At 34.5% G+C, this 27,732-nt stretch overlaps 1 protein-coding gene across 2 annotated transcripts; it reads right to left on the bottom strand.

The window, feature by feature from the left end:
- On the bottom strand, window positions 1-27,590 carry LOC109054396 (receptor tyrosine-protein kinase erbB-3-like). 2 transcript variants are annotated; one of them, XM_042757720.1, is made up of 30 exons: window positions 27,563-27,590; window positions 27,376-27,495; window positions 18,076-18,227; window positions 17,719-17,905; window positions 16,731-16,856; window positions 16,022-16,084; window positions 15,803-15,921; window positions 15,438-15,579; window positions 15,137-15,250; window positions 13,985-14,102; window positions 13,713-13,786; window positions 13,520-13,610; window positions 12,769-12,786; window positions 11,300-11,517; window positions 10,703-10,835; window positions 9,023-9,116; window positions 8,774-8,931; window positions 7,980-8,033; window positions 7,753-7,891; window positions 7,553-7,672; window positions 7,285-7,383; window positions 5,758-5,943; window positions 5,507-5,662; window positions 4,627-4,702; window positions 4,392-4,538; window positions 3,503-3,600; window positions 3,210-3,389; window positions 3,031-3,099; window positions 2,573-2,840; window positions 1-1,715 (listed from the first exon to the last, which is right to left on the bottom strand). In XM_042757720.1, exons 2-30 carry the CDS (start codon window positions 27,476-27,478, stop codon window positions 871-873), a joined length of 4,347 nt encoding a protein of 1,448 aa, XP_042613654.1. In that variant the 5' UTR covers window positions 27,479-27,495; window positions 27,563-27,590; the 3' UTR covers window positions 1-870. The 2 variants fall into 2 exon arrangements, with proteins under 2 accessions (XP_042613654.1, XP_042613655.1); XM_042757721.1 differs by lacking the exon at window positions 12,769-12,786.
- Between the last annotated feature and the right edge of the window lie 142 nt (window positions 27,591-27,732).

Below are 27,732 nucleotides of genomic sequence, written 5' to 3'. Positions count from 1 at the left end.
TTCATCTTTACATAGAGACATTTTATTGAAAGTGTAAGATAAAAGCAAATAAAAAATCATTTCAAACTTTTACAAACTTGAGAAAATACTTTAGTTTGATATGTCTGTACAAAACTATAGTTTGTTATAAAAGCTTGTTTACTGGCCATTTCATTTGAAACATAATACAAGTACTTCATTATGATTTGTTCAGAAGGCATGGACAACAAACACCTGAAAGACATAAAAAACAACTTCCCAAATTCAATCAATATGCTATTCTACTGACATAAATATTTTATAAATTCCAAATGTAAATACCTCAGATTAGATGTTTCGAAACTGGTTATTTCGAAAATTACACTTAAATTGTGAAATAATTTGAGTGCAATCTGAACAGCTGCACAGTGGTATGGCAGTAACAGCTGCTGACTGAACTGGGCACTTCATGAACACACTAAATAACATATATTTAAGATGAACACTCACAACAGCAGACTTATGGCTTCTCTTGATGAGTTACACAAACTTGGCATGAACAGAACATTTTAAGTAAGCACACACTGACATAAATACACATCCAGATGTAAATATCTTCCCATTCAATGTGTAGCTCATGAATCTGGTCATTCTGGTACCTCCACCGTAGTAAAAAAGAACAAAGCTGCTCTTGTTTCAATGTATTTCAACCATAATGCCACATTTTGTTTTACATCAAGAATACATTTTAGATCAAAATACATTTATTTTGTTAAGATTGCATCAGTTTTTCTCTGGATTTATTCCAGTAAGAAGTGCATTATTGAATAATATCCTGAACATTGGTCACTGAAGAAAGTTCAACTTGCATTTATTCATTTGCATCAAGTTCCTTCAAGCAATTCTCCATTTCTATGTGCGGACAGCATTGGCTTTTTGAAACGACCTGCTGTGCCAATAGTCAGGGTTATCAAAAGCTTTATGTTCCATCCCTGCATGTACTTTTAAATACTTTCCCGGCCCCAGGCTCCGGGGTTCGTCCGTCAGCCCAACACTCTCCTCATCTTCTCCCTCCAGATTCTGGTATTCAGCTGCTGATGCTCCACCTGCAGCCAATGAGTCCATATCCTCATATTCATATACTTCTCCTTCCCCTTGCATTAACCCCTGAACCCTGAGTGAATTCCTCAGCCGAGGCTGGCGGTTAGTGTACTGATAGTCTTCCTCCACATATTCGTCTTCATCGTCTTGTGGCGATCTTCTGAGAGGAGGATGGGAAACCGGTCTTGGGAGGTGAAGTTTGAGCACCATGTTGGATGGAGGTCCTGCACTACCACGGATGTCCATGTACTCGTACTGAACCCCCTGGAGATCCAGATCGCCGTCAGTGTACTCTGTTTCACTGGATAGGAAATCTCCATCGCTGTGACTCCTTTGGTCAGTCGAGGACTGGGAGAGACCTCCGCTACTTTCTGAGCCCTCGATCGATGATCTCTTACTGGGCCTGCTGCTGGACCCTAGAGATTTGTGATTGCTGTACAAGCCGGCAGGGTTGAAGGAGGCGCTGCGGTTGCGTGACAGTCGCTGATTGTAATCTTTAAGCTGCCCTGGTATATGCCCGAGAGAGAGGGTCTGATTGTTCATATACTCGTATTCTTCACCCGCAACACTGTGGGCCTCCAAAAAGTCTCCAGAATGACCTCTTGAGATTCTTCTTTGAGAAAGTTTTGCACGTGATGATGTGAATAGAAGAGTTTCTAAAGAAAATCAAAATACAAGAGATGTGTTAACAGGGGTACTCACTTACGGAAGCCGATAAAATAAAATTATCGATTGTGATTGCAACTTTCTTAGAATTTCAAATTTAATGTAAATTATTTTTTTCTCAAGATTTTTAATGTTTTTTGAAATAAGTATCTAAATGTTCACAAAGGCTGCATTTTTTTAAATAAAAAATACAGTAAAAACAGTAATATTGTGAAATATTATTACAATTTAGAATATTTTTTTTATATTCTATATGATTTTTCAATCTTGCATCACAGTACCTTCTAAGCAGGGGCGGCGTTTCCGTATGGCATACCCTAGCCCAGTCAGGTGTGCCATAAAAAATGATCCAAACTTCATATCTCTATTATAATTTGTTATTATTATTTTAAATCAGAGGGTTTTACAAATATTTAACCAATGATAAGTATTAAAAAGAGCTTGTCAGAAAAACTTGAAAAACCTCCATTCATATTGAGGTGCCGTGCACAGCCTGGAGGAGACAGATCTCCGCCTTTTCGCAATGCAAGGGTAAATAAATAACTGACGTTGTTTGAATAGTACAGCATTTTCTTTACTCAAACACTATGTCTGTAAAGGCTAATGTTTTTGTGTGTATGCAGAGTTTAATTACTGACTTTTCTCCCCTTTTCTTTAGTTTTTCCCCATGTATTTCAGTAGTGTGCCATGTAATTTTTTATTTATCAACACCCCCATCACACCACCACCACCCCCCGCGCCATACCCTATAGTTTTGTGAAACGCAGCCACTGCTTCTAAGGTTAAAAGCATTCAAATTTTGCATAAAGGTTGCACACACATGCTGCTCTAATTTGCTTATCCTCACCTTTCTCTGGACTTTCACCAAACCCAGGCAACACGTATCCATTTTGGTCTTCTTCTCCTGGAATCCCTGTGGAGGTTGTTTCCGGAGGTCCTGCTAGGCTGTCCCGCTGTGACATATAAGCACTGTCCTCACGATGTTTGACCCTCCTCATGCTGCCAACCGAAGACATGTCCTCGTTCATCTCCACTTCCACCGCAGTTCCCCGTCCCTCCGAGCTCTCAGAAACAGTGCATCCAGAGTCGAGACGGGACCGAGATGCCCATCCCGTCTACAGCAAAATGAGGTAGACAATATATTGATTAGAAGTTATATATTAAGCCATATGCTCTTAGATATGTGTCTCATGTGCATTACTCCTCCAATATTAAATTTCACAACACATCAAATGGAGTTTTAAATATGGATGGTCTCAGCCTAACACATTAAAATGAGCTTTAGACATGATTGACATGATTCACCTGCACTGAGCTCTCCAGACCAGGGGTCATTGGTAGATATCCAGCAATATTGGATGGAGTCAGACTTGACTGGAAGTGTCAAAAAGATATGTTGCTTATTAATATATTATTCATAGAGTAGTGAATGGTGTACATTGGTCAAACCACATATTAATTATGATCAATATTATAAAACGCACCCGATGAGAATCTATACGCAATCTAGAGAAACTTCTGGATGGTGTTATATAGCGTGGCATGTCTGTTGTATCTTCCAAAACTTCATCTTCCTGGTCCTCCAGCGCCACCCCTAGAATGTACATCTCAGTTCCTCTCTGATGGGACTCATCTGAGGCCGGGTCGGGAGCTCTGTGCTCCTCCTTTAGTGGCAGAAATATCAATCAACAACAGTCATTCAAAACAGTTCCAGCTTGACCGTGACAGGCAAGATACAATGAAGGAAATGATTAAGCACTCCGTTAGTTTGACATACTGTGATGACGAGATATCGGGAGGGGTCTCTGGCCATTCGGGTGAACTCATTGGCTAGCTCCTTGAAAGTTGGCCGAACATTTTCATCGATCATCCAACCTGTTAAAATAAGCGACGAATATTTTATTTTTTATTTTTTGTCAAATACATAAAAAAAACTAAATTAAATAATATGTTACACGTGAAAATTAATAATAAATGCTTAAAGTGAATTTAGGCATCTCAACATTATATTGTACATTACAATGTGTATAATGTCGGAAAAATGGATATTCATTTCAAGATTAGCTACATATTACATTTAACAGTATTTTTTTTAAATTATTCCGTGTTTTTAAAGCATGCACAAGCATATATTGTTATTGTTAACTAATACCAAAAGTATTAGTTTATTAAAATAATTTTAAATATATTTAATATTATTTATTTAAAATATTTTAATAAATATTCAATTTTACATTTTAAGTTACATTTAAACTTAACTTAAACATTTAGAAATGCTGCCTTGCAACTAATTGAAATAAAATAAGTTGAAGTTAAAGTACTAAAGTTATTAAAACTGAAATAGAAAAAATAAATTGTATATATATATATATATATATATATATATGTATATATATAAACAGACAAAAATAAAAAAAGCACAAAACAAAATTAATCAAACTTAAGTTAAAAATAAAATGAAAACTGAAAATAAAAATAAATACTAAAACAACTCTGATATGGTACCTATATATTGTGCATCCCTAATTTCATTTACAAATTTTTCATGCTGTCATCTGTAAGAATATATGTGTAGAGTATCTAGATGATATTTAAGATGGGCTCAAGTTCAAAAGCACAGGATCGCTGCCACTTTGCATTATGGGCTATAAGAAGACTGTACTCACATTTGACCATGACCATGTAGACATCGATGGTGCAGATCTGAGGTTGAGAGAGGCGTTCCCCTTTCTCTAACAGATCGGGTACTTCTTGTGGACGCATAGCAGAGTAAGGCTCCGCCCCATATGACATCATTTCCCAGACAGTCACACCTACAGATAGAGTGACCTCTTAATGAATCATCAGCTCCAGAATGCAATGTTTTATAGTAACATTTTACCATGCGGCACATGGACTCACCATAGCTCCATACATCACTCTGGTGTGTGTATCTACGAAACAAGATGCTTTCAAGGGCCATCCACTTAATTGGCGTCTAGAAATTGCAAACATTAGGAAAAAGGTCAGAGGCACAGTTACTGGTTGAGGAACTGCTTTGAATATAGTACATATACACTGCATTTTGGAAAAATTACGTTTTTTTAATGTTTTGGAAGAAGTCTCGTTAGCACAATAAATGGCTGCATTTATTTGATTAAAGCACAGTAAAGACAGTAATATTGTTAAATATCATCACAATTTAAAATAACAATTTGTATTTTGATATACTTTAAAATTTAATATATTCCTGTGATTATTACTCCAGTATTCAGTGTCACAAGATCTTTCAGAAAACATTCTAATATGCTGATTTGCTCAAAAAACATTTCTTCTTCTTATTATCAATATTAAAAATGTTTTTTTTTTCCACTTAATTGTATATTTTTTTGGATTCTTTAATGAACAGAAAGTTCAAAAGAACAGCATTTATTTAAAACAGAAATGTTACAAATGTTTTGTTGTTTGTTATAAACATTTTTACTGTCACTTTAATCGATTCAATGCGTTCTTGTTGAATAAAAGTATATTCTTACTTACCCTAAACTTAGTACTGTATCATAGTTTCCACAAAAATATATGAAATATGAAGCAGCACAACTGTTTTCAAAATTGATGATAATAAAAAATGTTTCGAACAGCAAATCAGCATATTCAAATAATTTCTGAAGGATCACGTGACACTGAATATTACAGTTTTTACTGCATTTTTAATCAAGCACAAGAGACTTCTTTCAAAAACATTTAAAAAATCTCTATTATTTCAAACTTTTGACAGATAGTGTAACTTGATCGGCTTTACCTTAATTTCATTGAAGAAGTATTTCTTGTCATCAGGGTAGAGGAGGTCAGCGATGCCATAATCGGCTATTTGAACAATAAAGTCACTCTTGAGCAGAATGTTGCGAGCAGCCAGGTTCCTGTGGACCATTCGCTGCTCCTCTAGATAGTACATACCCTAGGAGGGAACAAGCAAGAAAAAAAAAACTTTAATTGTTTAAATGGGCTTGAAATGATCCATATACCTCAAAACACACTTTATGTCCCTCTCACCTTGGCAATCTGCACACACCAGTTGAGCAGTCTCTGAGGGTTGAGGCTCTCTTTGCGCTGCTGGATGTGCTCCAGCAAAGACCCTTGGGGACTGAGCTGAGTGACCAGCTGCAGACTGGGCCCTGCACAGATGCCTAAGAGCCGGACTATGTACGGGTGGTCCAGACTCCCCATAGCCAACATATGCTGCAAAAGAGAAAGAAGTCATTCAGGATGTCATTTTGTATGTGGGCAGTTTTTGAATGTTTTTATCTGGTTGTCTTGTAAATGTATTAATGAATGGTTAACATTCTGACAGATTTATACAAATTATTAGTCATCAGTTTCTAATTTAAAACATATAAAAGCCACTATTTACAAAAATGAAATTAAATGAACTGAACTGAAATGAGATCAACAGTAATTGTGTTCATTTATTATCACATTATAAAAGTTTGGGGTCAGGACAAATTTTTAGAATTTTTTGAAAGAAGTCTCTTTAGTTCACCAAGGCTGCATTTATTTGATCAAAACTGTAGTAAAAACAGTAATATTATGAAATATTATTACAAATTAAATTGACAGATTTCTATTAAAATATTTTTTTTAAAGTAATTTATTCCTGTGATGCAAAGCTGATTTTTCAGCATCATTACTCCAGTCTTCAGTATCACATGATTCTTCAGAAATCATAATATACTGAGTTACTCAAGAAACATTTCTGATTATTATCAATGTTGGAAACAGTTGTGTGGCTTAATATTTTTGTGGAATGCCGACCACACTCATCATCCGCCTGGAGCGAATATGGCTATTTTTCTTACAAGAAGGCATCGATTTGCTTCAAGAGGCCTTTGTTCACCCCCCGGAGCCGTGTGAAGACACTTTTTATTATAGATGGGTGCTTTTTATTTAACTTCTTTTGGATTGATGCACTGTAACACCCGCTGAATGCTATTAAACAGCTTAAAAGATCAAAGACATTTTTTAATATAACTCAGACTGGATTAGTCTGAAAGAAGAAAGTCATATACACCTAGGATGCCTTGAGGGTGAGTAATTTATGGGCTAATTTTCATTTTTGGGTGAACTAACCCTTTAACCCTTTAAGTGTATTTTTCACTTTCACTATTCTTTCACTAACTGAACAGAAAGTTCCAATAAACATAATTTATTTAAAATAGAAATCTTTTGTAGTATTATAAATATGTTTATTGTCACCTTTGATCTTTGCAGTATAAAAGCATTAATTAAAACTGTATTAATACAATTTTTGTCAAGCTCCTCATTTACAGTAATTGGTGTGATTTTTTCATTTATCGCCCACCAGGTAAAGAGTATTTTTTTTAGAAAAGCTTTTGAATAATCACCTATCATAAGTAAAAATAAAAAGTGCTTAAAAATATTTGTATTTTATTTTAAAAAACTACAACAATAAAAGAAAAATGTAAAAATAAAAACAAATAATTAGTATGTATTTCATATGTATATCAAAAGTGTATATAGGCAATATGTGTATGTGTATGTGTATGTGTGTGCGTGTCTTACATCTGTAATTTCCTGAAAGGTCTGTCGTCCTGTACGGTCTTGAATAGTCTTGATAGCCACTGGAATCTTTACAGTGTCTCCCTCTGGTATCCAAAGCCCCTGTAAAGAAACAAATGAAATATGGATTGAGAAACAGAATAAGTGAGCCATAAAAAGAAAGAAAAACGTGTATTAGGAGAACACCTGAAGGAAGTGCTTCAGTAAGTGATATGAGCTATTGTCAGGTTTCAGTATGAGCTCATGTAATGACATCAGAGTTTGTAAGTACCTTGTGCACAGTGCCGAACACTCCGGAGCCGAGAGGTTTGATCTTTCGTAGTTCAGACCCTCTCAGAATGCGTGCATGAACTTTTGCGCCTTTTTCTCCAGGATCCAGTGGTTCGAAACTCTAAAGCACATTTTTAAACCTTAAAAAACTTCAGCAATTCAATTTTCTGAATGTATTTTTGAATATATATCTGCACACACCTCCCCACTCTGCAGATATCTCCTCATGGCACGTTTTCTGCGGATGGCGACACTTCTGCGATAAAGAACGCTCAGAACAATGACTGATGATGCCAGCACCACGAATATAACGCTCAGCACTATTGCTGTCACCGGCAACCTGAAACACAAAATGCACAATTACACAATTACACACACTGCCAGGCAGCTGCATGTGATTCGTCACACCAGTAGGGGGAGACACTTACCCAGCATCTGACCTGGACGAATCCACACAGTCATTCTGACCTGGACCCAAACATCTGAGACAGAAGACATACAAAATACTTCTTTTATTAATTTGCAAAAATATTTTGATAATATTAGGCATCATCATTACAACTGATATACATTACTGTTCAAAAGGTTTTTAAGAAATTAATACTTTTAATACTTCTTTTAAAGAAATTAAAACTTTACAGCAAAGATGCATGAAGACATTTATAATTCTAATAATCAGAAGATTTCTATTTTAAATAAATGCTGTTTTTCTAAACTTTCTATTGATGCTAAGAAAGTATCTACAAAACTGTAACTGTAAAACACAACTGTTTTTAACATTGATAATAATATTTCTTGAGCAACAAATCGGCATATTAGAATGATTTCTGAAGGATCATGTGACACTAAAGACTGAAGTAATGATGCTGAAAATTCATGCTGGGGGGGATTCTAAAAAATCTTATTAACCCAAACTTCTGAATGGTTGTGTACATTTATGCTTGTGAGGAATAAACAGGCCACTACCATCTCATACTTATTAAAAATTAATATCTCAGAGTTCAAAAATAGAGTTCAGAGTTCCTCACTTACTGTAAAACTTTTTTTTTTTTTTTTTTTTTATCCAAAGGAGGTATTATTATTTTTTTTGTAAAATCTTTTGAATAATTGCTAACCATAAGTAAAACTAAAATGTGCATAAAAATGTGTGCATTTTATACACTTTTTTTATATACATTATTTGATATTATATTACAATTTTTAACATTCTGTGCTTTCTCACCCCAGGGTGCAGTTGGCATGGCATGGTTGGCATTTGTGCTGGCTATTGGGGAACTTGTAAATGATGAGCCCATTTTCACCCTGCACCCCCTCTGGACATGAGGACACACAGTACGGCCCATCCTGCAAATGTGCACAGGCTGCACACTCATTAGCACCCTGCAGGAAGAATAAGACAGAGAGATTATTTAATAAATCAAACAATCCGTGCAAACAGTGAACGATATTCTTTCAGAGAACAATAGATTACCGGTCCTTTGCAGGTGTGTTTCCCGTCCTGCACAGCACACTCTTGGTGACACGGCATACACTCTTTTTTAGTTCCGGCAAATTCACGTTTTTCACTGTAGAGAGCAAAAGAGACAAATCAGGCATCTGAAAATCTCTTGTATTTCTCACAGTACTAAATCATACGCTATATTGTTTCCTTTTCTACAGCACACATATTAAAAAAACACACACTGGGTGTGTCTCAGTCCACTCCCTAGTTAACTGCCTGGGAGCACAGTTCTTACAGTGCACTGAAATTTTCATTCCAGACTGCTCAACATATTAAGAGACTGGAAATTTCTCTTAGTCATCATACTGTACAGATTACAAATAGTATCAATAATTTATCTAATTAATTACATTATGTGCCGGTTAATTACTACCCAAAATTTAAGTCATTAGTGCTAGATAAGAAAAACTTCTTACATACATTACAAAAAAAGGAAACATTTAATAAATAAAGATAATAAATGCATATTCATGTTTTTTAAAATAAATATTATATAATAATAAATATTGAAATATGAATTTTTTTTTGTAAATGATATGCTATGACACTAAAACCGCCAGTATGTGGCAGCAAGTCACTGTTTCAGTGAATGAATCATTAAAGGGTTACTCCACCCCAAAATGAGAATTTATTATTAATCACTTACCCCCATGTCATTCCAAACCCGTAAATGCTTTGTTGTCTTCGGAACACAATTTAAGATATTTTGGATGAAAACAGGGAGGCCTCTGACTGTCCCATAGATTGACTGGTAAGTAAATAAGTGTGTAGGTGTAGAGAAGTGTGTGAAGAGTATTATTATTATTGTATATGTGATATGTGGTTCAACTGTAACGTTATGAAGCGACGAGAATACTTTTTGTACACAAAGAAAACAAAAATAACAACTTTATTCAGCAATTCGTCTCCTCTGTGTCTCTCCGCATCACCGTAGCGTCATTTTGGAGAATATCAGCTGAACGCAAACTGCGTACGATATTCTGTGTCAGCAGCGACACAAGGATACATTTTCTACGTGTATTTAGGCTTTGATTTGAACGAAAACAGTGCATACGTTCAGCGCGGCTTACACAGAAGAGCGTATGCTGGTTGAGTTCAGCGGTTGTTCTCCAAAATGGCACTACGGTGATGCGGAGAGACACAGAGGAGACGAATTGTTAATAAAGTTGTTATTTTTGTTTTCTTCGTGTACAAAAAGTATTCTCATCGCTACATAATGTTACGGTTGATCCACTGATGGCAGATGGACTTTTCTGACGATGTCTTTCATACTTTTCTGGGCCTTGACAGTGTTATTTACTTGCAGTCTATGGGACAGTCACAAGCCTCCCAGTTTTCATCCAAAATATCTTAAATTGTGTTCCGAAGACGAACGAAGCTTTTACGGATTTGGAACGACATGGGGGTAAGTGAATAATGACAAAATTTTCATTTTGGAGTGGAGTATCCTTTAAGTCATTCATTCATTCATCATTTTAATGTGTTATTTTTTCCATAATTAATCGCACAAAATTTACACATTAAGCTTATGTCCTAGTTGCAAGCACATATTATATACTTTTTAACTGCTACAATGAAGAAAAAATTAAAAATAAAATAATAATAATAATTTAGAACTGGAGAGCAGAATGAGACACAGCGTATACTGACCCTGACAGGAAGTTGCATTGTGGTACACATGTTCCTCCTCTGTTGTAGTTCTTGCACGACACACACTGATCAGGTCCCGGACCCCAGCAGCCCTCAGATGAACACAGGGGATCACACACATGTCCTTCTTCAACTACAAACACACAGCAATAATGAATTGTTAACTAGCAATAATGAATAATTACATGTTTTTATCTTTAATATTTTAAGAATGTTCTTTTACATTTAATATGCAACATAGAACCCTCTTCAAGAGAAGCTGTGTCTTTAAATTGATGGCACTATCATAATTAAAGGGATAGTCCACCCAAAAATGAAAATTTGCAAAAGAATATATTTTGAAGCTCATCAAGCAGTTACAGTTCTACTGACTTCCATTGTATTTTTTGTCAATGGGAACTGAAACATTCTTCAAAATATCTACTTTTGTGTTTCAGAGAAGAAAGAATGTCATACAAGTTTGCAATTACATAAGAGTGAGTAAAAAATGACAGAATTTTCATTTTGGGGTGAACTATCCCTTTAAAACCACTTCCCTAATGACAACCCATAGCTAGTCCATTTGAAACAGTTTGGTAGTACAGCATATGTACTCACTGCACTGCTCTTGTGGGTGGTTGTCCTTGATGTCGAGGGCTTTCTGGCGGCGCTGGGCCCGGAGACCGCTCCCGAACAGACGTGTCCAGTTCACAGTGTGATGATAGCAGAGCTGTTTGTTTCCCGTGATGTAGATGCCTCCGTCACCAATCCGTTTCAGTGAGCGAAGACCCAGGGACTTCAACGTAGGAATCTTCATCACCAAAAGCGAGTAACCTCTGAGAGATAACAGTGAAAAGGTCATTTGAAAAAAAAAAAGACAAATGAAATTGCATTGTTCTTAAAGTCAACATGAAATGATCTGACCCAATTTATTTTAATTTTTTTTCAAATTGCTGGTTTTATTGTGCGCAATTCATTAATGTATGTTAAGATAAATGCAAAAATGTATAGATTCCTAATTGATAAAATCAAGTCCCACTGAATATGTTTAATTCAGAAATATAACAGTTAGTGAGTTCAGTTTATTCTTAATCCTTTTTAGCTTTAATATTTACATTCAGATTTACCATTCAAACGTTTTTTTTTTTTGTTGTTGTTGTTTGCTTTTTTTTTTGTATTTTTGAAGTCTCCAATGCCAGGTTGCATTTTTTAAATAAAGTCAAAATTGTAATACTGTGAAACATTATTACATTTGTAAATAAATGTTTTCTATTTTAACATATTTGACCTTTTAAAATTCTATTTTAATATATTTACAAATGAAATTTATTCGACAAAGCTGAATTTTCAGCATCATTGCTCCAGTCTTTAGTGTCACATGATCCAGAAATTGGAAATCATTCTAATATGCTGATTTGATGCACATGGAACATTTCTTCTTATTATTAATGTTGAAAACAGTAGCTGCTTTTTTCAATATGCTTTGATATATTTAAGGTTTATTTGTAATGTATTTATTTGATGTTGATGTTTTTTGTTTTATTGTAAATGTCTTTACTTTCACTTTTGATCATTTTAATATATGAATTTTTAGTATATGTAATTATTATGTTACTTTTGTATCTTTTTAAATCTTATGTATAGTGTATGTCAGATAAAGAACTAAAATGGGTTATGAACATCATTTCATGGTGACTTTAAGACTCTTGAAATCTCAATCCAAGACTGCTGCTGTTGGGTTAGTTACAACAACAAGATCAACCTTCAAAAAATAGCTTCACTCCCAAGTATTTTCATGAAGACTCATTTACCATTTAATTCAAATAACATCTCAAGAGCCTCATTCATGGTTGTCAGGCAAAATTATCATTGTGAATGAACTTTTCATTATCGACAGAAATGTTTCCATGCAAGATTCCCAACCACCAATCTGAAGCTTCAAAATACCACACCACTGAGCTGATTGTAAAGCACTTATAACTACTGCAAAATATGAGATTTTAATGATTTATTTATGAATATATAGAACAATCAAGCAAAGAGAGAGAAAAAAAAGAGTACAAGCTAAAAGCTAAACACAGTCCTACCTCTTTGTGCTTATTCCTCTGGGGGAGATAAAGCAGTATGGAAACAAATAATAAATGTCACACAACTTCTAGAAAAATTATACTGGTATTATAATAATTACTTTTTTTTTTTTAATCCTTTTCCAAAGAAACTTGCTAACTGAGTGGTGATTGTCCATGCAATACCACAGCTGTGGTGCTAGGTCTTAAACTAAAACTATTAAAAATTTACATTAACTGAAACAAAGCTGAAATAAAATAAAAAATAAATATTGGATGAAAACCTTAAACTTACAAAACTTACATGAGAATTAGAAATGTTGCTTTGAAGAAAACTTAAAATAAGTACTAAAAAAACAATATAAAAAAAACAAAGTAATAAAAAATAACATTTCAACAAATTTAAAATATTATTAAATACGATGATAATATATAAATAGAACTAAATTGTTTAACTTGTTGCTAGGCTGTTGCGTACTGGTCAAAGTCAAAAAAAGCCAGCCAATAAATTCTGATCCCTACACAGCATATGATCTCAACTTAAATGTAAGTAAGGGATTTTTTAAACGGTTTAATTGTCGGCTAGGCAAATCCAATCACTTGGAAAAGTGATAGCACACCTCTCCACTACAAGTTGAATGATTTAAGGTATCATTCATGTCTGTAGCACTGCTAATAACATGAATGCTTTGTTTACTTTGATGCATTTAAGCATTAAGAAATGAGGAGACTGGTAAATGACTAACAAACAAAGGATGGGCAGTATGCTCACCTGTATAGAGTTCTTCCCTGTATTGTTGCTAGATTTGAGAAAACAGAAAGATTTTCCAGCTCTTCAGGCCAAGACTGAATACTCAGAATGTCTGTCAAGTGGACAGAAGGGTGAGTTGGATGGTGTACAGAGAGGGCAGAAGAAATGGCAAAGATACACACACACACACACACACACACACACACACACACACCTGTGATCTCTCTGACAGTGTTGAAGATCTTGAGTTTCTTTGGATCAAGAGCACTAATATTATTGTAACTGTCTCTGTGGAGGAAAGAAAGGCACAGAAAGTTCACTATTTCTGAACGGTATGTGATGCATATTGCAACCATATTTGGGTCACTTTTTAACTTTTAAACACCTTTCACACTCCACTTAATATGTCCAAGAGTGGGTAAGAAAGGAGAACTCATGAACATTTCAATCAGCAGCGTCTCAAACCCTGGTGATCTCAAATCTCACCCTTTAATTCCTGTTACAAGGAATTTCAGGCTGCCCTGAATCTTAGTGCAGTTTATGAAGCTGTCGATGTTCTGCGAGTCTACGGTCTGTCTGGAAGGTGTATCAGTGCCAACACATGCTACGCAAAGAGAAAAAAACAGAGAGAACACAGTTATGATTGAGAACACGCAAAGATGGACATGAAGGAGATTCTGCTTGTTTCTCAATGACCAGTGAATATACAGTATAATGATAATATAATGATAAGAAATAAGAATGCAGCTCATCTTTTGCAACATACAGGAGTGGCATACAAAAGGTCAAAGACAACTTTATTGTAATTTTTAGCACCTTGTTTTGAAATGGTTAAAAATGAAACAGTTCCTTCAGGGAACAAAGATGGCACATATAGTGGATATTCAAAAGGACTAAGAAAAAGACATAGTTATTAGAGTTTTTGAAAGTATGTTTTATTTTTCCAAAAAATGAAAAAAAAAAAAAAGTTTGGAGCTAGTTGGTAGTAATTTTGATTAGCTTTACATACACTATTGGTGAAAACTTTGGAATAATTAAAATTTGTTCGTGTTTTTAAATAAAGTCTCTTATGCTCACCAAAGTGGCATTTATTTGATCAAAACTATAGTAAAACCAGTAATATTGTGAAAAATTATTGCAATATAAAGAACCATTTTCTGTTTTAATATTTCTTTAAAATGTAAATTATTCCTGTGATGCAAAGCTGAATTTTTTAGCATCATTAATCCAGTCTTCAGTGTCACATGATCCTTCAGAAATCATTCTAATATACTGATTTGCTGCTTGATTACTATGCATTATTATTGGTGCTCAATTATTTATAATGGTTCTTATTATTAGCAAATAGCAATGTTGAAAAAGTTTTTTCTGCTTAATATTTTTTGTAGAAACTGATAAATTTACTGTGATACAAACTGAAGACTGAAAATGTAAAAAGAATAAATTTCATATTAAAACATATTAAAATTGAAAACAGCTATTTTACTGTATTTTTGATCAAATAAATGCAGCCTTGGTGAGCAGAGACTTCTTTCAGAAACATAAAAAAACACAACTTTTGATCAGTTGTGTAAAAACAACGAAAGTCTATGGTATCCCCCCATTTAGATAATTGTGTAAACAAAGTATGCATGTTACCTTTCGGACAGAGACCCCCACATGGCTCACATCTTTTCACTCCTTTTTTATCCACCTCCATCTTGTCTGCCGGACAGCTGCTAACACACGAACTGCCGTCTACAACAAAGTTAGCTAAAGTACAAGAGAACAGGGCAAGTAAGTATAAAGGAAGGATGTCAAACTACTGAATTAAACAATAAATTCTTCAAAAATTATATTTAGGTCCCTTCGGGAGAGTGGGATATTCAGTATTGACATTATAACCTTTAATGCTATGCTACAGGTAAATGCGTTCCATCTTACACAAGGAATCACTTACTAGGACAATATGATACACATATTGTGCCATACTGGTATTTTGCATTAGGATTCGGTTCCAGTTTGAACGTCACTTTATTATAGATGAGAGCCTGAGGACACTGTGGCACACATGACCCCGAGTTGTTAAAATTTCTGCAGGCCTGTAAACACACAGACACCCAAGTCAAAGCAAGCAAGGTTTGATTTGATTTGATTTGATTTAATGGTTTATTTAAAAGGGGATAGTGCAATTTCATAAAACACATGAACAAACATGGTTAAAAAAGCCAGAATTAGCCAAAAGGCTATTTTTCATCAGATTCGTGAATCTGGTATGTTGGTGCAACACATGTTCAAGATCTGGTGTAAGTTTGTTGAACATACAAAGCAGTTGGTGTCGAGCGGCCCGGTGCAGCCCCCGGCACACTCCATGTGACAACACTCGCTCGGGCTGCGGCCGAAACAGCGGCCGTTGCACTGTGGTGCACACACTGTCTTAGTCACTGAGAATGAGAGAGAAACATAGCAGCAGTGTGTGTGAGATACAGAAAGTTGAATAACTAATAGTCAGTAGTGTGTGTGTGTGTGTTTCCAAAGACTTACAGAATTGACAAGAGTCATTTCCAGGACCCCAACACTGACCCCCACAAGACGCATGACAGGAAACTAAACAGAAAATGCAGAAAATATAATTTATGCATTTCCATATCATCACCCCAAGTAAAATCTATTTGTTAATCTTAAACAAATAAAACATTACATCACAATCTTGTCGAACTACATTAGGCCTCCAGAGCTATATAAAGACAACATATGATCCTCTGATAACAATTATTTTTTTTAAATGTATTATAAATATTTATATAAATACTTATTCATTATAAATATATATGCTACTATTCCAAAGTTTGGGGTAAGATTTTTTTTTTTTTGAAAGAACTTAATACTTTTATTTAGCAAGGCTGCATTAAATTGATCAAAATTGACAGTAAAAACATTTATAATGTTAGAAAATATTTATATTTAAAATAAATGCTGTTCTTTCGAACTTAAGCAGCAAACACTTTTTTCAAAATTGATAAGAAATATTTGTTGAGCGTCAAATCAGCATATTAGATTGATTTCTGAAGGATCATGTGTCACTGTAGACTGGAGTAATGATGCTGAAAATTCAGCTTTGCATCGCAGGAATAAATTACATTTTAAAATATATTAAAATAGAAAACAGCTATTTGAAATTGCAATATAGCACAATATTTTTATTTGTAATTCAAAAAAAAGCAAGTTAAAAGCAAGTTTTATGTCTCCTTACGTTCTGGTCCATTGTCTTCAATGATGATTTCTGCCCCGCTGTCTTTCACAATGTCTAGCCAGTTAATCTGCGGTGCATAGCTCAAGAATTTATTCTGGATGATCTGCACTCCGCCCTCCAGGATCTCTGCAGATCACAATAAATATGAGAAATATGGAAATATCAAGATAAGATCAAAGACAGAATGGTTCTTTGTAGAAGTCGAAACTTGAAACCTGTCCTCTAAAATAATATATAAACACAAAGAGATTTAACAAAGAAAAAACTTTTCTAGGATTTCAGGTTTTCCTGGAGAACATTTTAATGGTGTTTCACCATGTAAATGTTGATGCCACAGGGTTGGTTTTGTAAGGTGATTGTTAGGGTGTTATTTTATAGCACAAACGCTAATATTCGTGCTAAGAAATTTTGAAAAACATCTATGAATTATCAAACATTACTAATAAAGTACAGTATATACTGTGCTCAGATTTAGCAATTATATTGATTCCACACATTGAGTCACAATGGAATTAGCAAGAGGTTAAAGGAAGGGCAATGGAAAAAATGACAAACATGTTCATTGATTCACACACTCACAGACACACAATGGAAAGACAAAACTACTTGGATTGTATTTCACATTAAATGTGTCATGTTTGCTGAGACAGGTCAGGACATGCTCTAGCCTAACTGTAGCCATCTAACGTCAATCTCCTGGAATTTATCATGAAGAACAATATAATAGAGGAATTGTGGACAAGCTATAAGGCAGTCACAAGTATGTGTCGGCCCAGGTTTGGGTTTATGATGTGATAATTCTCATTTGTGGGTGATTTCTTTTAATAAACCACATACATAAACAAATCTTTTCCTGTCCGTTGACTCACTCGTCCACACCACACCCTCCAGAGAGTCTTGTTGCCATGGAAACTGCGTGGGCGTTTTGACGACGGTATGTGTTTCTGTGGGTGCAAATGTGTCACCTGTCACGTATGTGTGAGCACACCTGTTAAGTGTGTGAGGCCCAGCTCCCTTAGTCCATACACTCCATCTTTCTGATAGTTGACGAGGACGGCGAGAGCGAAGCGATCTTCATATAGAGACGTCCCTCGGATGACTCGCAGCTGTTCCAGCGGTAAACGTCTGAACTGGTTTATGGCGATGAGGATGTAGCCCGTCACCTCACGGATAGACTGTAAAGATCGGTTGTGTTACATGTTCATGAAATGAAGCATAATAGACATACAGACTGAGACATGAGGCTGGACTGCTGTGAGCTCATGCACACTTGTGCTTAATTCAAAAGAGGCCTGATCTCTTGTTACATCCTTTAAATCCTACAAATGTGGTCTAATTCCCCCACCTGTAGGAATGAGAAATCGCGGTTGTGCTCCATCTGCGTGATCTCCAGGTTGCCTATGACAATCTTGCAGCCTGTGTACATCTCTTTCATGAGTTTGTACTGGACCTCAGAGCTTCCTGTCACACTCAGCGAGTTCTGTGTGCCTGTACACACTGTAATGTAAGTGAGAGAAAGAGGGAATTTATTGTAACAAAAAACAAATGCACAACCATTTAAAAGTATGGATTTTTTTTACGTTTTTGAAATATGCTCTTATTCTTACCAAAGCTGCATTTATTTAATCAAGAATACAGTGATATTGTGAAATATTATTGCAATTTTAGATAACTGTTTTCTATTTGAATATTTTATATATTTTAAAATGTAATTCATTCCTGATGTCAAAGTTGATTTTTTTTCACCATCATTACTCCAGTCATTCTAATATGTTGATTTGCTGCTCAAGAAATACTGCTTAATATTTTTCTGGAAACTATGATACATTATTTGAAATATAATCTTTTTTAACAATATAAATGTTATACAATATACAATCACTTTTCATCAATTTAATGCAACCTTGTTGAACGAAACTATTAACCCCCCCCCCCCCAAAAAAAAAAAAAACTTTGTCCCCAAACTTATGAACAGTAGTGTATATAATACATGAAATACATATGTTCAAATATTTTTTGTATAATGACTGCTTCAAAACCTAAAATCTATCATATTACTCTGCGTTCTCTGCAAATATTTAAAATTCCATGTCCATTTATATATTTATGTGGTAAAATCTTTGTAATTAGTGGGATAATTACCAGCGATTGTATATTAGCAAAAAATTATTCAACATATTTACAGTATTGACCGACTGAATGCACATTATGCCTTATTTAATGCGAAAAAATCTGAAAACATGCATCACCTGATTATATCACAATCTTGTCGAATATTTAATATTTAATGCCCATTTATACATTAATGTGGTAAGAAGCTTTGTAATTACTAGAATAATGACCAGCAATTGCGTATTATCACAAAAATAACTTGACAGGGCTCATTATTTACAATAATAGCTAACTGACTGCACATTATGCCCTATTTAATGAAAAAAGAAATCTCAAACTGTGCATCAGATGACTATCACACATACAGCTGTTGTTGTTTTTCTCAGGATGGCAAACTGAAAGGTAAAAGAGGTCTAAGGGAATTTGAGGTGAAGCTATTTTGCATTTCAAATTTTGCCTTTGGTTCAAATCTGCCACGGTCAAAACAAGCTATTACAGATGGTGGGTGTCTAGGAAAAAAATATTCCCATATAGAGGTACTCAGAAATGCCCCCAGAAACCTTTACAGATTAAAAACAAAAAACAAAACAAAAAAAAAACACAAAAAACAGAGTTCTTCTGAGAATATGGTCAATTTATGACCCATTACAATCAGAATACATGTTAAATAGAGCATATAAGATTGCAGAATCACACATCTATAATGGCAGCTATGTTGAAGCATTTCTATTCTCATAAACAGAGCAATGCATCTCTTCATTTCTGGCAAAAGAACTGAATAACACAGACACTTACTGATAACACATACTGTAAACTGTTAACAGCATTACAGAGTCCAACAAATGGGCCTAAAGGTCTCTTATGAAACACAAACAGGTGTTCGGTCCAGCCACACAGGTGTGGTGTGTCAATCAGACATGGTGTTGGTATGCTTTTCAGAAAGAATTCTTGAAGGTCCAGGCTGTATTTAGAAACCTTTTAGTTCTTATCAAACTTCTCCTTTGGTAAACGCAGACACAGTGCAAACACAGATTACAGCAGTCTTGTTTGAGTATTTTTTATATACTACAGGTTTATGGGTTTTGTTGATATTTTGAATTAGATTTTATTTTATATTTTCACTTTAATTTTAGTTAGTTTGTTCATTTTGGTGTCTGTTTTTATAATTTTTTGTAAAAATTGTAGTTTATTTAGTTTTAAGTACTTTAATACTTAAAGTTAAAGTAACTGAAAATGAGAAATTAAATATAATTAAATAACATTAGGTTTTTTATATATGTATTGTGTTATTTTGGTTACCATTTATTTTGTTTCAAGTAATGTTTTTTTTTATGGTTTTAGTTTTAGTTTAAGTTATAGTTAATGATAATAACCCTGAATCACAGAACAGTGAGATTGTGGAATTGGTATATTTTCTTAAATTCTCTTTCCCCTTGGTACAAATAAATACTAAACTAATACAGTCTTCCCTTTAACACATACACAGTTCCCATACTTTAGATACGTGTACTGAGAACTCAAACTGATAAGATCTGGAATTGTACTTTAGGGTGTTATGGCCCACAATAGGACAGGTAAGGCCAGTAATGTCAGAAAAGGCTTCAAACCATCAGTTAAACCAGAAGTTTGTGTTTTTAAAGGTAAAAGTTTTGAACTTTTGCCTGCTTAGATTATTCTCTTGAGGAAAAAGACCCCAGCAATCACACTGAGCTCAGATTTACCAAAACACAAATTCTGAAATATCTAAATGAAACATAACATCTGAGCTATATTTACATTCATTTTATGTAATTTAACTCTGTACACATGCTGTATGTCAGCACATGTCTCATTTGTTAAATTTAGGCTATTTCTCTTAAGGAGAAGATCCCTAGGAGAGACATTTGATCTGAGATACCTAAAAAGTTACTACATAAAAAATAACTACGAGCTCCATTAGGTCTCCTGCCTTATGAAATAGCAACCTCTAAGCACTGCAATTGTCCTGTAGGTTCACAGAAGCACTTAAATGGAAGTCGCAACACTGCATTCCACATGTAATGTTCCAAATAACAGGACTTAAACCAAACAACTACAAACCGAGAATTGTTTCATAACTCCCCTTGTGAAAAAGTGGACTTAATTGTATTGGATGTGCACTCGTAGTGTACTTCAAATATTAAAAGCATTTCTTTTTAAAAAACTGTACTTGCAGAAAATAAAATAGGATTAAAATTAAAGGCCACTTAAGTGTAAAGTACATACTCACAAATTACATAAAATTCATAGAGAAACAGATAATGTCCTGGCAGAATATTACCAATGCATTTACTGTTACATTTACTAAATTACTTCAAATGTGTAATTACAAATATATTTAAGAACATGACATAAAAATTTCAACAGAAATGACATTAAAGCATACAGTATTTTAGTTTACCAAAAATGCTTGTCAGTACATGTCAGTAACCATGTTTCAAAGACAACAGAATTATGCAAATTATGTGTGAATTATAAAAAACGTGCAATTATGTGTCCAATAATATTATATTCAGTTTGCATTTAAGTATTTTTTTTTCACAAGTACTCTTTTAAAAGAATACTAAATTATACTTTACTTACACTATCATAGTGACAGAACACGTTTTGTTGTTGTTTTTGTAAATATGCACTAGATGCATATGTTTTTAAGATGCCACGTTAAAAGGAAAAAGAAAATTATGGAGATTTTTTTCCATACCATTTCAAAATATCTTCTTTTATGCTCAACAGAAGAAAGTCAGTCACATATTTTGAATGACATAAGGGTGAGTAAAAGATGACAGAATTATCATTTTTGGGTGAACTAACTCTTTATAAGAAGTTTTAATTTGAAAAAAGTTTGTTCATACTTTAATAATCTGCAGTGCTAAATGCATGAACATGATGATGTGAACAGCCCTCAGTCTGCGCACTCAAGTGTACAGACAATGACACAATGCTCCCATTCAACCAGAGCGCGAAAACAAGTGTAGGAACCCGCCAAAACTTTAACAAATGTTCACAAAACACACGCACACACACACATGCTAGGTTCAACTATCAGGTTCACATCACAGGTACAGAGACAGGTATGAAAAACAAAAGCCATGGGAGGTCTAAAGCAGCACACAACAGACACGGCTTAGCTGCCTGGTAAACAGAAACTTGGCTACAGTCACAAAGAGATTATCTGAATGTTTGGTTCTCACAGGCATAAAGACACATAAATCTACACATTAATGTCTGAATCATTTATTGTCATTAAAGGGTCAGCTAACACACAAGAAACCATGCCTAGCTTAATGAGTTTGTTTTGCACCCAAAAGCCATTAAAAGTTACAGGTTACTCCTTTTCCCTGGGCAAGAGAAGGAATTATTTTTGATTTATCAGACACATGTTTGTGTAAGTGAGTATGTGTGCATGCAATCCTGAATGCAGTATTACACACACACACACACACACACACACACACACACACACACACACACACACACACAAAAACAAAAAAACAAAAATAAAAACACAGTAAATGACTATAGTAAATAGTAAAGGATAATATTCCATGGTGTTTCTAGCTTTTTAACAACCGAAAAAACCCTGAAATAATAAATGGCAGTTAAAATGAAATAATAAGATAAAACGAAATAAAAAAAATGATAATAATAATAATCATTTATCCCATCTTAATATGCATAGATAACTATACGAAAGTCAGTCATAGGTTTAAAACTATGAAAGGTGCAAACACTATGGTGCTATCAAAATATTGGGTAAAACGTTAAAGGGATACTCCACCACAAAATGAAAATTTTGTCATTAATCACTTACCCCCATGTTGTTCCAAACCTGTAAAAGCTTCGTTCGTCTTCGGAACACAATTTAAGATTTTTTGGATGAAAACCGGGAGGCTAGAGACTGTTCCATAGACTGCCGAGTAAATAACAGTGTCAAGGTCCAGGAAAGTATGAAAAGCATCGTCAGAATATTCCATCTGCCATCAATGGTTCAACCGTAACATTATGAAGCGACCAGAATACTTTTTGTACGCGAAGAAAACAAAAATAACGACTTCATTCAACAATTCCTCTCCTCTGTGTCTCTCCAAATCAGCGTAGCGCCATTTTGACAATTCTGAGCAGTACGCAGATGTTGTACGCTCTTCTGTGTCAGTCATGCTGCGCTGATGCGCAGTTTTCTTTCAAACCAAAGCAAAAAATACACGTAAAAAACGTATCCTTGTGGCGTGGCTGACACAGAAGAGTGTTAGCCGCTTACGTACTGCTCAGATTTTCAAAATGGTGCTACGCTGATTTGGAGAGACACAGAGGAGAGGAATTGTTAAATGAAGTCATTATTTTGTTTTCTGTGTTACAAGAAAAAAGTATTTCTAGTCGCTTAATAATGTTACGGTTGACAGCACATGATGGCAGATTGGACTATTTATGATGATGCTTTTCATACTTTCCTGGACCTTGGACACTTGTTATTTACTCGGCACAAGTCTATGGGCCCAGTCCACAAGACATCCCAGTTTCATCCATACTATCTTAAAAAAAATTGTGTTCCAAAGACGAACAAAGCTTTTACGGGTTTGGAACGACATGGGGGTAAGTGATTAATGACAAAATCTTCATTTTGGGGTGGAGTAACCCTTTTACTCTCATTTGTTAATTAGTTAATGCATTGCTTAATGAACTAACATGAACTAACCGTGAGCAATATATTTTTACATTATTTACTTATTTTTTAATTTTAGTTTTTAATATTTGGTAATTGTTAATTCGTTTGTTCAAAGTGTTTTTTAAATAGTGTTTTAAATATTGTTATTTTATAAAATTTTTAAATTAATGTAGAAATTAACATTAAGTTCATCAGTTAACTAATGTTTAATGTTTAAACATTTTTATTTATTATAAAGTTGAATTTTTTTTTTTTTTTTTTTTTGGTGGTTGGTGGCAAAGATTACACATTTCACCTTCAAAGTATTTTTTAATTGCATTTTAACGTGACTATGTCACATTAGTTGTACTAAAACACTGTGGCATCCATTTGTAATCTGATAATAAAAGGTTCAGTAGGTTCCACATAAAGATTGAAGGTTTTTTTTAACATTTGGGCCTAAATGTTCACTGTTCACTCAAATGATCCTTTGACGTAAACCAAGAATTTGGCAGTGCTCAAAACTGAGTATTTCCATAAATGAATGTACAATGATAGGGACGGCGACAGCAGAAAGAAACAGAGATGGCATACCACACGCTGTGCTTGGGAACATCTATTCAGCTCTCCTGGAGGAGCGGCCTTGAGTATGTGTGTGGGAGCCTTTAACACACACTGTACTACACATACTGACGTCTTTAAACTCCACTCAGAACACTTCACAACAATGCCAAAAGGTCGACAACTGCCGTAATCTTCACATTTGGCATATATCTTTTTGTATGACTCAAGTGCAATGGTCATCTGAAAACTATGCATTCACATGTTACATATCAGTAAATGGCATGTACCGTATGTATTTCTAAAACACGGTTGGCACAGGTATTCCTGAATAAATTCTTTCAAAAATGCTTTGTAGAGCCGTATAGAACATTATACTGATATTCAGTCAAACTTTTCACTATAATGTTCTGTTTCTGTTTATGTATCACAGCAGCTCATTTTGATTTTGAAATTAACATTGTAATTTTGTTATGTAATATTATGTTGTGTATTATGTTCTGTAGAATAGTTTCATTATAACATAACTTGTCTTGTAAAATTATTGTGTTGTTCTGTTATGACATTGAAATGAATGATAAATGAATCACAGTGAAATTATGAGTGTTATTAATAATAACAATGGAATTCTTTACATACTGATTTCAGCACAGGTAACAGTCAAAAGCATTTAAAGGGATAGTTCACCCAAAAATGAAATCTCTGTCATTATTTACAGCTTGAATACAATACACGACAACCGCACAGATTTTTGGATGAGTCGAAATCTGCACATACTTGGATTTTTTAGAATCACACTATCATTCCATGCATTTGATGGATATTAAACATGTTTGATATTTTGAGACAATTTTAGAACACAATCATATGATCATTTAATCTGTCATGTGTCTGTTTATGCGTGAGTTTGCTGTGTTCAGAACAACTTGAAAGACTGGTGTGTGATCATCAGTTGTTTTCTGTATGATCACATTTTTTCTCTGTAACAATTTAAAACTTGCTATGATGTCTATTCAGATTTTAAAGGTTGTATAGAGAATTTCAGTCTTTACTGCACTGGGCACTGAGCACTAAGCACTGAGACCAAAACACTGAATCACAATGAACAAGATTCATTTCAGTGTAATTCATAAATGTGATTCATTCTATCCAATTCATTGAAAAGATCTGATTCAAAAGAATGATTCATTCATGAACTGAACATTGTTTTTCCCCCAACCTTTCAAGAATTTACCAAGAAAAGCTGGGATGGACATACTCCATCAAGATTTCACTAAATAACAGATTACATTTCAGTCTGAAAGCTGTACTAACCTTGGATTTATGTTTGATGGGTTTTATGGACTTTTTTTTGTTGTGATTGGGTTGTATGGACTGCTTTTTTTTTTGTTTTTTTGTGATTTTGGACATTTTTTTTTTTTAGATTTGAAAAAATGTAAATTTATTTTTAATTGACATTTGGAGAAAAGAGTACTGATCAGAAAGGACTACTTTAGATTTGAAAACATTTCTTTTCTGTGACACAAGTCTTAAATATACAAATAATAAAAAATGAGATCAATTATGCAATATTGGATATTTACTGTATATTTAATGTTCATTTAGATGCTACCCCCCACACTGTTTTAGTTATTTACAACATAAATACAAAGTTCTACCGTCAAACTCTAGATGACGCAGGCCGACAGGTTCTAACTCATGATAGAATCACATCATCATTACCACAGCCATTTTAATTGCATGCGCAGCCAATTAGCTTTCTGCTCAACATTCAAATACTCGGCTAGTGCTTGCTGTAGCAGTTGCAGCACACTTCAGAAACCCTTCACCTTCCCCAGCTCCACCTGCACAGATCTGCCACGGGGTAGTTTTATGTATGCTTTATATGGGGGTTATTTCATGGATGTTATATGTGCAGCAGCAGTATTTCTTACATGCTCACAGCAGCATGTCATGGATGTATTGGCAGTAGTAAGTCTCATTACTTGCTCTGCAGCAGCAGAAGCAGATCTGTTCAGCCAAGACCAAACACAGTGACATTGCCATGTATATTACCATGCTGAACTCAGAGAAATGTCATGAGAGAAATAAAGAAATGCATGATAAGGGATTGTATAGGTGTATTCAGGCGGTCGCAATCAAATAAGTTTGGTCTGAGAGATGACATGGGATTATGGTTTATGTGTCTATTTGTTTTAGTTTTTGCTGTTGAGATTGATTTGACTACACACCTGTTGTTGTTCATGCCATATAAGTTTGGTACCCTTCTTCGCTCAATACTACTGCCAGACCGGCCCCAAAGATCAACCAATGCATCAAATCACATCTCACTCTGTCTCTGTTTATGTGTGTGTGAGCTAGAACAGATTGTTTTCCTTGTGTTGTGTATTATTTTCTTCATGGATACTTCCTGCATCTGATAATTCCTCATTAGCAAATGCAAATTATGTGAATGTACACAATTTACAAAAGACTGTATTCACCCATTGATGTAACCAAATATTTAAGATTTGGTTGGAATTAACAATAAAAACACACACATTGATGGACCACTATTTTGCTGGGACACTCTTTTGAATAAGGCCACAGTTGATCCTCTGTGTAGACAAAACCAAAAAACTAGACAACTAACCTACATTGGTGGAAATTTTTTTTGATGGGACTTTATTTTGAATCGAAGCATTAAAACGCAGTTGGCATCACAAGTTCAAACTTCTCTGTGATTCTTTCTTTTCAGAAGACAGCCGTTGAGTCAGGGAACAGGTTTAACAAAATCTTCTGGTTGAGTCACTTGTTATTTGAACTGAGCACTGATTTAGTACAGGAACAAATCTCTCCTTTTACACTCACAGTCTAAAATAAACATATCTCGCTTGGACACAATGGTGCAGAAACAGGTTTTCTGGATACATTACTGACAGCAACATCACTATTTTGGGATGTATATTGTGTAAACACGTGGGTTTAAACAAAAACCCACAATTTGTGGAGCTGTTTGTAAATACTACTTTAAAATCAAATTACATTATATATATGCACAATATTTATATGCAAATTATACTCTATTATTACTACTACACTTGCATGAAATGTATGCACTTTATAAGTTTCACTTTAATAAAGTTAAAGTTATTAAAACGTATTTAATGCGATTTATAAGTGTCACTTTACAAAAAGTAGCACATGCATAATGCATATTATTATTGTAATTATTATGATTGAGATTTCTTATTGCTGTTGTTTTTGATGTTTTTCTTTAAATGTCTTTCTAGTCGCAGACAGGTGCATGCATCACAGTAAAAACAGATTTACCTTCATGTTTAGCTTCCTCCGTCTGAGCGCGCGCAGGTGAACGGAGCGCGAGACACAGCGCAAGCATCTGCAGCACAGCAGCATTCATCTTCATCATCCTCATAAGAGAATATTCCCAATATGATGTAGTTATTAGTGGGCAGTTAAATTTTAATTTTCGTGTCGGAAGAAGCGTGGAAGAGATGATCTGAAGTCAGTCTGAGCAGACAGTTAAATATTCACGAGAAATTCCTTACTTTTTCTTTAGGTTTTTTTTTTTTTTTATATATATATAAAATGTTCCAAATATCACATTCAGTGCAGAGCAAACGAAAACAATATCAAGTAGTCCATTTCCGTCTGTTACTGAAAAGTTTA

Source organism: Cyprinus carpio, chromosome A6 (assembly GCF_018340385.1).
Source record: "Cyprinus carpio isolate SPL01 chromosome A6, ASM1834038v1, whole genome shotgun sequence".
NCBI classification, from domain to species: Eukaryota; Metazoa; Chordata; class Actinopteri; order Cypriniformes; family Cyprinidae; genus Cyprinus; species Cyprinus carpio.
Note: the sequence above shows the minus strand (reverse complement) of the source record. Positions and strands in the feature narration are given on the sequence as shown.

What these genes read in the sequence shown, in the direction of transcription:
- LOC109054396 (XM_042757720.1), bottom strand. Translation starts at nt 27,478, where the DNA reads ATGAGGATGATGAAGATGAATGCTGCTGTGCTGCAGATGCTTGCGCTG. An exon ending in TGGGGGTCTCTGTCCGAAAG is followed by an intron (nt 14,103 to 15,136) that starts GTAACATGCATA and finishes CTCTTTGCGTAG; the next exon opens with CATGTGTTGGCACTGATACA. An exon ending in CCACCCACAAGAGCAGTGCA is followed by an intron (nt 10,836 to 11,299) that starts GTGAGTACATAT and finishes GTGTGTTTGTAG; the next exon opens with TTGAAGAAGGACATGTGTGT.